Below are 13,288 nucleotides of genomic sequence, written 5' to 3'. Positions count from 1 at the left end.
ATAATATTTTTTGTTAATTAAATATTACCCTTTAAATACCCTTAAATAAATCGTTTTTTTCCTACTTTTTAATATTTTGTTCTTATTACTTATTCTATTTTGAGAAAGTTCATTTTTAAAAATGTTCATTCCATTTTATAAGAAAATTTAGAAAACTTAAATCCAGAGAATTTATAAAATAATATTTTTGCATGTACGATATATTATTATTTATTATACATTATATATATAATATTTTATAAGTATTATATATTGGAAAAATAGGTTTTTAAAATTGGTATCATGTTTAGGATAGCGATGTTAATTTATACAATTTTACACGGAACTATTGGAGTGAAAAAAAAACATTAAACAGACTGAAAAGTACTAATTACTTAACTCAAAGAAGCTCAGAGAATTATAGACATTATTATATTCAAATTGTTTTGTATTTTGTAAAATTTTGCACCTCCCGCCTCCCTAAAAAAACTTAAAATTTTTTTTTAGGCGGAATGGGGGGAAGGGGCTACCCCTAATTATAAACCCTAAGCTGTAACAAAAGGCTCGGAATGTGGCCTCAACAATGCACACCAACTTTACAAACAGGGATACCATCCATGCGCAACATGACTTTGTTAGTACTCTTATACTTTACAGCTGTTGATGTAATTTGTTTCTCTGAGAACTACCCCAGCCAGCCTAAGAAATATAAAACTGTGTTTTAGAGCTGTACCCTCATAAGGAGATAATAAAATGAGCTGCCAACTCATAAAAACAGAGACACAACCAAAACCCATGCATTGAGTCAAGAAGATCCAGCATTCAACATCCGAAACTGAAAATAATGTGTTATTAACACATCTGTGTCAGCCTAATAGATGAAGAAAGCATTCAACATTTAGAATCTGTCTACCCAATAAGTCTTTGTCTTGGAGACCTTTTACAAGACAGTAGCTGGATGCATTTAACCTCTTTCCAAGAATGAGTATTTTAATCAAGACACCAACTTTAGCCTTTAATCAATCAAGAGTTTTAAGGCAGAGTTGGTTTCTCCCAGCCTTTGTCTAAAAAAGTTTCCTACTATGTAGCAGGACATAATTTAGCATTTAATATTACATATATATTATAATTTTTGTAAATTCAATACTTACTTGATCAATGATTAAAATATATTGGTCTAAAATCATGCTCTCTACACTGTATAGAATAAATGTGAACGACTCAAAACTTAAATAAAATGGACAAAGGGTCTCAAAATATATAGTTTAATATTTAAGAAATGATTTATCTAAGTAGGTCTGACATTGGTTTCTAAATGGCGTCACAAAAAATTCAATAAGCTAACTTTGAAAAATAAAATGGCGCTATAAGCCCCCAGCATTATTAGACAACTTTACCCTATATTTTTACCCTATATTTTTATATATTTTATATTTTACTGCATATAAATTAGTTTAAGAAAATATATTTAAAAGTTTATTATATTTTGCAATTATAAATTAATATAATAAATAATGATAAATATAATACAATCAATAATAAATTTTATAAAAAAGTTTAATCTTATCATGATTAATAAATAGTATTCGTAATGAAATTAACATTTTGTCTTTACGTTTTGTTAGAGATTTTCCTAATATTTTTTATATATATGATTTTTAATAAATAGGTTTTCTTTTTGTATAAATAACTAAAAATGACATTTTTTTCCTATTTGTTGTATCTAGTTTTAAAAACATTTAATAAAGTGGCGACATAAAAATGATCTTATTTTAAACTTTTATATTGTTCTCATTTCAGTATTGTTACTACTTAAAAAAAGTACTATTTAAAAAAGAAAATTTATAAATTTTTAAAGAATTAAAAAATTTTTCATTTTGCAAGCAAAAAAAGTTAGACATAAAAAAGATAACAAACGTGTTGGTATCATTACTAATTATACCGTTGAATATGCAAAGTTTAATTTTCCAATCACAAAATCATATTATCCTGTTTTTAAAGACCACCTTAAAAACCAAAATTTTACTGTTGCATTTGGACAACTAAAAAATTATCAAAAATACAAATTCCGAGTAAGTGTAGTTTTTAAAATAACATAATATTTTTTGTTAATTAAATATTACCCTTTAAATACCCTTAAATAAATCGTTTTTTTCCTACTTTTTAATATTTTGTTCTTATTACTTATTCTATTTTGAGAAAGTTCATTTTTAAAAATGTTCATTCCATTTTATAAGAAAATTTAGAAAACTTAAATCCAGAGAATTTATAAAATAATATTTTTGCATGTACGATATATTATTATTTATTATACATTATATATATAATATTTTATAAGTATTATATATTGGAAAAATAGGTTTTTAAAATTGGTATCATGTTTAGGATAGCGATGTTAATTTATACAATTTTACACGGAACTATTGGAGTGAAAAAAAAACATTAAACAGACTGAAAAGTACTAATTACTTAACTCAAAGAAGCTCAGAGAATTATAGACATTATTATATTCAAATTGTTTTGTATTTTGTAAAATTTTGCACCTCCCGCCTCCCTAAAAAAACTTAAAATTTTTTTTTAGGCGGAATGGGGGGAAGGGGCTACCCCTAATTATAAACCCTAAGCTGTAACAAAAGGCTCGGAATGTGGCCTCAACAATGCACACCAACTTTACAAACAGGGATACCATCCATGCGCAACATGACTTTGTTAGTACTCTTATACTTTACAGCTGTTGATGTAATTTGTTTCTCTGAGAACTACCCCAGCCAGCCTAAGAAATATAAAACTGTGTTTTAGAGCTGTACCCTCATAAGGAGATAATAAAATGAGCTGCCAACTCATAAAAACAGAGACACAACCAAAACCCATGCATTGAGTCAAGAAGATCCAGCATTCAACATCCGAAACTGAAAATAATGTGTTATTAACACATCTGTGTCAGCCTAATAGATGAAGAAAGCATTCAACATTTAGAATCTGTCTACCCAATAAGTCTTTGTCTTGGAGACCTTTTACAAGACAGTAGCTGGATGCATTTAACCTCTTTCCAAGAATGAGTATTTTAATCAAGACACCAACTTTAGCCTTTAATCAATCAAGAGTTTTAAGGCAGAGTTGGTTTCTCCCAGCCTTTGTCTAAAAAAGTTTCCTACTATGTAGCAGGACATAATTTAGCATTTAATATTACATATATATTATAATTTTTGTTACTTATTAACTCATGATTAAGTTAAATATCTTAATGGCTAGATAGGGTAAATGTTATAGATGTTTTAGTAAAACTAAGTTAATAATTAAATGATATAACATGTTTTTATAATTATTAAAAGTTCACATTTTAAGAATATACACTTTCATATTTCCATATAAATTTTTGGTTTATATTTTTTTAATATTGTTTGTAATTTTTATTAAGTTTTTTATTTTCAGGTAAAAGCTCTTACTAATCATGGGATGAATCATGGTGAATGGAGTGAATGGGTAGATGAAACAACTTTTGAAGGAAGTATGATCATGGTTTATGATGATCATAATTCACAATTTTGATAATAACCATTAACTATTTGTAATTTTGAAATAATTTATATTACATTAGTTGTCGTTGGTTATTAATTTGTTTATTATATTATTCAAGGTTATTAACAATAACATTGTTGCTGTTATGATCAATCAATTAATTTGTTGCTAATAAAAACAATAACAATGTTATTGTTATGATCAATCAATTAATTGATTGTTTATTAAGAATTATATTGTTATTAATAACGATTCAATTGTTAATAAGCAATCACTTAATTGATTGATTGAACATTAACACAGTTATTGTTAATAAGCAACCAATTAGTTCATTGCTGCTATTTATACTGTTGTTTATTTTTTTAGCCCCAAGTGTTCCAGAAGATCTTATTGGTCATGCTAGCTCTACTAGAAGTATTAAATTAGAATGGACAAAACCAAGGCAATTAAATGGCATTGTTCGAAGTTACACTGTATTCACTTATTTGATTTATACTAATAATAATAATTATGATAATGTTTATAGTAAAAATAGAAATAATATTTATAATAAAATTGATAATCAAAGTTTAAATTAATTTAGAAAAAAATTATGTTAGTTTGATAAAAAAATGAATTTATGATAATAATAATAATTGCTTTTAGAGAAAAATCTATTTAAGTATTCTCTTGAATGTTTTGTTTGCAATAAATATAGAACATATAATTTTTTTCAATTTGTTATTTTTTGAATTGCCCAAGTCAGTTAGAAATATATATTTTAATTTTTTTTTATTAAATGAGGGTTATATCACCGATAATATACTACATAAATAAATATCAAAAATACTTTTTAAAAAGTTTTCATTTATCTTTCTAAATTTATAGGTTGTTTATAGTGGTTTCAAGGCTTATAGTTTATCTTTTAAGCACACTGGGGAAATAGTTGTGTACTCTACTAAAGTAACAATTTTATCACTTTTTCCTGGTACAAAATACACAATTTGTGTAAATGCAGAAACTATTGTTAAAGGTCCATCATCCATGATTAATATTACATTGCCCTATGATGGTTTGATTTTTTTTTATTTATTATTTTTATGAATTCTTTTTTTTTACATAGGGTAAAGTAGTCTAATAACAAGACCCTTTTATATTTTGTTGATTATTATGTAAATATTACATTTTTGAAAAAATATTTTTTTATTAACTAGTATGATTGTTTAGCTGAATTATCATAGATTTGTTTCTCTCTACTGAAATAATTTTATAGAAATATCATTTTTTGAAGAAAAGTACTAATAGTGATTTAAACCTCATATGTGTCCTATAACGCTACCTACAAATTTTTTTATATTTCGTTATTCATAATGCAGTTAAGTTTAAGGTTTGATTAAAAATGAATTTATTAAATCATAATATTCATTGAACTTTTTATTACAAATAATTATAATCTATTCACTTAGTCGCTTTTGCTAAATGATGTACACCCTTCTTTGCAAATACTCTCTGTTTAAACTCAGCCTCTACTGTTTTGGAAATATCGCATTTTCAATCTAGTTTATGTTTTGTTGACCTTTCCTTTCTCGATAACCAGATTCAAATCCTCTGTTTCCCATTTTGTTTTAATAGTTGTTTTTTTTGGTTGTGAACAGATAACAATAACAAAAGTTCATTTCAAAGGAAATGGTATTGCCTAAACAGTCATTTTTACTTTAACTGATGCAGTTAGCACAGCAACTTAAATATTTTTTTTTAAAGAATTCAAATATGTGTTTTTTGTTTCATTTTTAAAACTTCAACATTAAAAACATTAAAAGTAGTTTACAGTAAATTTGAGATCAAAAAACATTAAATAACAGTAAACTACAGGCTTTGAGAGCAATTAAAATACATTTATACAAAACCTCGATATCGAAAATCAAAATTAAACATGTGGCATTATTAGGCGTTTGCTGTCTGGCATTATTGCCCAGAATACCACGTTTTATGTAAATGGTTTTGTTTGTTTACATTGTGAACATATTTTTAAAAATAAAATAATGTATTGCAAATATGAAATAACTAAAGTAACAATTTTTTTTTGTGTGATTTTTATGAATTATTATATATATTATTCAAACTGATCAATGTTTAATCAAATTTATTTATTATATTATATATATAATTAATAAATTCAATACTTACTTGATCAATGATTAAAATATATTGGTCTAAAATCATGCTCTCTACACTGTATAGAATAAATGTGAACGACTCAAAACTTAAATAAAATGGACAAAGGGTCTCAAAATATATAGTTTAATATTTAAGAAATGATTTATCTAAGTAGGTCTGACATTGGTTTCTAAATGGCGTCACAAAAAATTCAATAAGCTAACTTTGAAAAATAAAATGGCGCTATAAGCCCCCAGCATTATTAGACAACTTTACCCTATATTTTTACCCTATATTTTTATATATTTTATATTTTACTGCATATAAATTAGTTTAAGAAAATATATTTAAAAGTTTATTATATTTTGCAATTATAAATTAATATAATAAATAATGATAAATATAATACAATCAATAATAAATTTTATAAAAAAATTTAATCTTATCATGATTAATAAATAGTATTCGTAATGAAATTAACATTTTGTCTTTACGTTTTGTTAGAGATTTTCCTAATATTTTTTATATATATGATTTTTAATAAATAGGTTTTCTTTTTGTATAAATAACTAAAAATGACATTTTTTTCCTATTTGTTGTATCTAGTTTTAAAAACATTTAATAAAGTGGCGACATAAAAATGATCTTATTTTAAACTTTTATATTGTTCTCATTTCAGTATTGTTACTACTTAAAAAAAGTACTATTTAAAAAAGAAAATTTATAAATTTTTAAAGAATTAAAAAATTTTTCATTTTGCAAGCAAAAAAAGTTAGACATAAAAAAGATAACAAACGTGTTCCTTTTTTTGTTCTTCTGCAGCTAAATATGTAATCATAAAATTTCAATAAGACATATTATTAAACTTCATCAAGGCATATTGTTAAACTTAATTTTTAATTCTATTTCAACTTCAACATTTGATTATAATTTTTTTTAAGAAAACTTTTATAGAGTATTGACTAAGTTTGTAATTATATTATCAATTTTACTTATAAATATTTCCATCAATATGTTTGAGTGGAATTTTCTTCTTATTTTTTGTATTAAAAGATAAAGATTTATGTAAATATTAAAATGTTTTTTTTTTATCTTTAAGAGCCGCTTGCTCCTTTATTAAAACTTGAAAATCAGAATTCAGAACAAAGAACCATTGTTTTACATTCAGTACCAAGTTTTACTGGGCCAATCAGGTTAGATTTTTTCTGCAATTATTAAGGCAGTTGTAAATATATATCTCAGAACATAATATGGTATGCAATCTTGATCACCAAAAAACACAAGTTGTTATAAAGATTTAAATTAAAATCATAACACTTTTTACTTGGTGATAAATAAACAAATAACAATTTATACTCATTTCCATATTTTTTTAAATTCATTTATTTTTTACTATGCATTGAATTTTATTCTCTTAAAAACTTCTTTATAGTTTATATGGTTTTTAACTATATACTGTTTATAATATATATTTTTATAATTATATACTATTAAAAATGAATTCGATATTCAAGCAAGCCAGCACTTATAACAACATTTAAGTCAGGATTTTATGAAAAACATAAAAACTGAATTTGCTAACTGGAAAAAAAGACACTGTAAATTACATGTAAAAAACATTTAAAATTTTTAAAATAATGCATGTGTCTAAAAGTATTGGCACAGCTGTAACAACTTATATAATATGAACAATATGCAGAGTAGATTTAACAATATGCAAAGTAGATTTAATAAGAAATAAATTAATAATAATAACAAGTGGTAAACAATAATATTTATTATAGAAATAATAATACAAATAATAATAATAATAACAATAATAGTGATAAATATAATAATACATGTAATCAACATTGTTCAAAATAATGTGATTTAAATTTATTTAAATTTGAATTTTATTATTTACTATTAATTTTATTTTATTCTTAGTCATTAAATTATTTTCAAGTTGTCATTGTTTTTAATCATTATTAAATTATTTAGCCATTATGAATTTGACATTCAAGAAAATTTTAACTACTGTTTAAATAACAGTAACACTACATTCAAATTTCTTTCTACACTTGAACAGAATCAGCTTGTAATTGCTAAAGGTGAAGAAAATATCACATTCCAGACAAACTACATTCATTTAAGTTTGATTGGAAAGTTTCGTATATGTTATCGAGCTGTGATTAATGATAGTGTAAGTTGCATAAAAACTTTTACTTAATTAAAAAATTTTACTTAATTGTTTACATACTTTAGAATAGTAACAGAGTTTTAAGATCAGTTTTTATTTATTTAATTAAAAAGATTTTAACATAAATCTTTAAATTTAAATGGTTTAAGTTTTTTTGTTTTATTATATATTACTATTATTATTATTATTTTTACTTATAAAGAAAAATAAATTATTTAGCCACTATAAGTTTGACATTAATTTTCGTATATCGTTATTTTTATATGTTATTAGTGGTTTTAATATACTTTTATATAATTTTTTAAATATTTGATTTTTTTATATTGTATTTAATTTGAAATAAATGTCCACTTTGATAATATCTACAAAACAGAACTTAAAAAATAGAAGCAAAACATAAAAAATCGCTCTTATATAATGGTTATTTTAATGTCATAAAGGTAAAAGGGGTATTTATATTTTGCTTTTTTTCAACATACTGATATCAACTCGATTTTTAAATTACTATATTTTTGACACTATATTTTACCCTACTGTTATTTTGACACTATATATTTAACTTACATTACATCACTCTCATTACTGTGCCATTGTCAAAGAAGATTTCTATCTAAGTCACTTCATATCTTTATTTGTTACATATTCAGAACCACGAGCACATATTAAAGCGCTTGCCAAAATATTAAATATATTTTGTTTTAAATTGCAACAAAACTTTTTAGTTCATTTTTTCAACTTTTATGAAATAAGGTCTTCTTTTACCAGTTTTTTTTTTAATTATTTTTTATCTAGTATTTATTCAAAACATTTTTTTTTTTGCAATTTTTATTTTTAATTTAAACAGCAGAAAATTTTTTTTTTTTAAATTGCACAGGCTAACTTAAAATTGACCATCCTGCCAGCGCTTTTTTGTGTGCTGGTATTTTTAAACAGAGAAGACTGTTCATGCCATTTTTATTGTTTATGGCGTATAACTGTTATTCTTCTTTATCTTTCAAAATAACACGTTTAAAGTCATTGTTTAAAAGCAATATCAGTAGTATTGGTGGGTGGTCTATCTGCAAAACATAAGAATTGCAATTGAAACTCCATTCATTCAAAGTTTAACTTAATAATAGTTTAAAAAAAAAATTGAATACAATTTTATATACTTTGTATACATTTATATAAATCTTGAGAATTACCAAAGTTAAGGAATCAAAAACAGTTTTTTCTTGAAGAGCAATGTTAGATTTCTTCATTGTGTAAATAATGAAATGATTTAAAAAAAATATTAAACAAATTCAAAATTAAAATGTGCTTTAATTTTATTAAAAATTAATAAACAGTGTGGTCTTAAAAAAAAAAGTAAAATATATCACTAGCAATAAATTTAAGATGTCAGCTATTTCCAGAGTAATGTAAATTAGAATATGCAATAAAATACATGGTAAAAATATTACTTTTCATTTATGTGTTTTTTATCATTTGACATTAAAAAGTACAGTGACTTTTGGAAACATTAAAACAACTTAAATAAAGTAGCTTAATTATAAAAAATAATTTTTAAAAATTAATTTACTTAAAATACTTGATACATAAAAGATTGACAAAAAAAAGATTGAAAAGCTTTTATAGTTGCATGTGTGTACTAAATATATATATATAATATATATATATATATATATATATATATATATATATATATATATATATATATATATATATATATATATATATATATATATATATCAACCCTTGGAATTAGGGTCGGCATTCGGCAATGCCGACCTAACTGCCGACCTGTAAGTGTTTGAGGTCGGCAAAAAATTGGCGACCTCTTTTCTATATTTTATGGTAAGACCATTGTATCAAATAATTTTTGCTGACCTGATGCCGACCTCTAAAAGATTGAGGTCGGCAAATTATTGCCGATATCATGTTTCCTATTTCCGAGGGTTGTAAATAATATATATATATATATATATTATTTACAACCCTAAATAATATATATATATATATATATATATATATATATATATATATATATATATATATATATATATATATATATATATAAATATATAAATATATATATAAATATAAATATATATATATATATATATATATATATATATATATATATTTAACTTTACAGCAGACTAAAAAAATTGAGTTATGTCAAAATACCATGAGGGAGAGAGTTTTAAATCATGTGTGATAAAAGAAACTAGATAAAAGTTTTTAGAGCATAAATGAAAGAATAAATTAAAAAGATGCAACTGAATGATGAGTCAAGCAAGAATCAGTTTTGATTTATGGCACAAGATATTCTAGGTACAACAATATAGTGTTGTAAATGGCTTAAGCAGGTCCAACTACATTTACAATAAGTTTTTAGATCTTGTCTAGAAGAGAAAAAGCGTCAAAAGAAGAACCAGCCCAAATATGACAACAGTATTTAATACAAGGAGGAATAAGAGATTAGTTGAGATGTAGAGATTTGTTGAGGTGTAGAGATTTGTAGAGTTGTAGAGATTTATTGAGGTGTAGAGATTTATTGAGGTGTAGAGATTTATTGAGGTGTAGAGATTTGTTGAGGTGTAGAGATTTGTAGAAAATAAAAGATTGAAATCGAGAGTAAGAAAAATACAAGCAAAAGTCAATAATAAATAAAAGTTGAAAAATGGCAGCCTTAGAGGATGTTCTCTGGATTGCAGAGAGATTCAATGAGTTGTATATATGGGTTTCATGAGAGATTGTTGTGAATTATTTTAAGCTTTTTTTTTTCAACCAGGTTTTTCTAAATTTTATTTTGTTTAATAAGTTTTTTTTTAAAGTATTTTTTTATAGTTTTTGTATTTTTTTAGAAGATTTAATAAGTTCCTTTGTTATCCAAAGTTTGGATTAATGCTTTGTAGGCTTTTAAGCTTGATTTTAATATCCTTCTTTTGAAACGCTTTATCGAGCGCATTAAAAAAACTTGTAAAAAAATTCATAGGCTTGTTTAGCATCTTTAAAATTTCTTAGTTGTTTCCAGTTTACTTTGAGTAAATAATATCTTAATTCCTCGATATTGAATTGATTAATCTATTTTTTTTTTTTTTCCTGTTATTACTTTATTATTTATTTTTTTTTTAAAAAAAATCAGATATGAAAATGACAAATGATACTTGTGGTTGAAACAAAAATGCACATGTATGGTTTTCAAAAAACTGAAAATTTGAGACCAGAAATTTTTACGGAATTTTCGATTTGCGATCATCTAATTTGCCCCTTAAGTCAAACACTTGTTAACTAGAACTTTTATTATCTTGAACTGTTTCATTTGGTCCCTTATATTGTCTAAACGATTACTATTAAAATTCTCTGGTAAAGTTGAACCTCGGATAACTCGAACTTGGTTAATTCAAACCATTTTTCTGTCCCCTTTCATTTCTTTAGATAGCTTGAACTTTTTGTATGGGAGTTAAAGATATTGACATAATTTAAAAAAAAAACGAAGTTATTTCATATAAAACATAAACAATAACTGTAGCATAATATTTTCTTTATATTTTGACTGTATTTAGATAGCTGTAGCATAATATTTTCTTTATATTTTGACCTTATTATAGACACTGTTAAATGTTCTCCAGTCACGAAAGCCTAATTTTTGAGATAAATACAAGATTTTGTGACCTGAGAATAGCAGGCTGTGGCATTAGGCAAAACCTTTTTACAATGATTTCTAGCAATAGTAAACAGACGTGCGTTTTCTGAAAAACTGTTTTGCTGATAGATATGCAAGTAATGGTTATGATTGGAAATTGCAGCAACACAATGAGAGAAAAACCATGGAGAAGAGTGAGGCTTGACTTGGATTTGCCAAGAGGGAATAAGAGTTTCCATATTAGTCTGAATCCAAGCAGTTACATTAGAAGAAAATTTTTCAGCAGGAAAACTAAAGGTTTCTACTTAAGGGCCATCACAAAGAAAATCATGGAGAGTCTTAGTCAGCTTTTAGGTAGTTGTAATGATTAAGTAATAATTGTAAGGATTGTTCACAGATTCATGCAATACAGTCAAAAGATAACTTTCGAAAAAGTTTAGCAACACAATATCTTATTATTTGGTAACAAAATTTCGTCTAAAAGATAGCTGGTTTTTTATTTAGAAATTCATTAAACTTTAATGTTTTTATTATAACTTATCTTTTAATAGTTGTATTATAGCATTATTTTATGCCTAATAACATAATAGGCTGTGGCTATTCTCAGGTCACAAAATCTTGTATTTATCTCAAAAATTAGGCTTTCGTGACTGGAGAACCTTTAACAGTGTCTATAATAAGGGCAAATCTGTTATTCCGCCTCTCTTGTATGGTTCAGATTTTGTTGCCTCACCTGAAGACAAAGCTGAATTATTTGCTAAGATCTTCTCGTCAATATCATCTTTTGTTTCCACTAGTTGTATTCTATCTGATATAGCAGACAAACAGGCTGATTCATCGCTTGATGTTTGCATCACTCCAGCTTATGTATCTAAAGTGATTTCCTACATACAATATACCTGTTATAGTCTTGCAGAAGTGTTCTCTGGAGCTGTTGTCTATACTTTCAAAACTATTTAACAAGTCTTTATCAGAGTTCTACTGCTGATTTGTTAGAGGTAATAACTGATAGATTTTAATGTGCATTACATAGATGTGGATAGGTTAAGACTATTGCTCTCGACATTTCTAAAGCCTTTGATAAAGTTTGGCATTCTGGTTTTCTCCATAAGCTTTCTTCGTACAGCGTATCAGGTAACATCTTTAAGTTCATTGAATCCTTCCTTACCAATCATAGTATAAAAGTTGTCCTTGATGGACAGCACTCTTCTTCATATCCTGTTACTTCAGAGTTCTATCCCAAGCCCTATACTCTTTTTAATTTGCATCAAAGATCTCCCTGAAATTCTCACATCTAAGGTGGCATTGTTTGCTGATGATACTACCATTTATTCTTGTCTTGATAAGAAGCCAACACTCTCTGATTGCTAAGAAGGGGCATTTGAGCTTGTAAAGGATCTCACTTCTGCTAAAGCATGGGGCTCTCAGTGGCTGGTGAACCTTAACTGAGATAAGACTTAATTTTTTTCAGCTAATTGTTATTGCAGCAATCTAAATCTTCCTATTTTTATGAACAGTATTGTACGGATGAGTTATCTACCTTTTGTCTTCTAGGATTAACTCTTCTGATTTTTCTTAGAAACAATATATCAAATTGATTGCAAAATTATTGCTAAGGTTGCATCTCCTTATCATTCTTGCCACTTTCTTACTCAGAATTCTATTTTTTATCTCTATAAAGCTCAAATCCGTCCGTATATAGAATATTGTTACCATATCTGGGGCGAATCTTCCAATGATGCTCTTTCTTTTTTAGGCAAGGTGCAAAAACGCGTTGTAAACATTGCATGTCATGCATGCAATGTTTACAATGTAAACATGCAGCCATCTTCAACCATCGT

The 13,288-nt window shown here is 25.4% G+C and overlaps 1 protein-coding gene across 1 annotated transcript in view; it reads left to right on the top strand.

Annotated features, from left to right (window-relative positions):
- Window positions 1-13,288, top strand: part of LOC136082409 (uncharacterized) — a 179,616-nt gene that overhangs the window by 67,930 nt on the left and 98,398 nt on the right. The window contains exons 15-19 of the mRNA XM_065801626.1: window positions 3,412-3,487; window positions 3,865-3,971; window positions 4,366-4,549; window positions 6,734-6,827; window positions 7,618-7,819. Of these exons, the coding sequence (XP_065657698.1) occupies window positions 3,412-3,487; window positions 3,865-3,971; window positions 4,366-4,549; window positions 6,734-6,827; window positions 7,618-7,819 (663 nt within the window). The remainder of the gene's footprint in view (window positions 1-3,411; window positions 3,488-3,864; window positions 3,972-4,365; window positions 4,550-6,733; window positions 6,828-7,617; window positions 7,820-13,288) is intronic.

The sequence above is a fragment of the Hydra vulgaris genome, chromosome 07, assembly GCF_038396675.1.
Source record: "Hydra vulgaris chromosome 07, alternate assembly HydraT2T_AEP".
Lineage (NCBI taxonomy): Eukaryota > Metazoa > Cnidaria > Hydrozoa > Anthoathecata > Hydridae > Hydra > Hydra vulgaris.
This window is presented reverse-complemented; position numbering and strand designations above follow the sequence as displayed.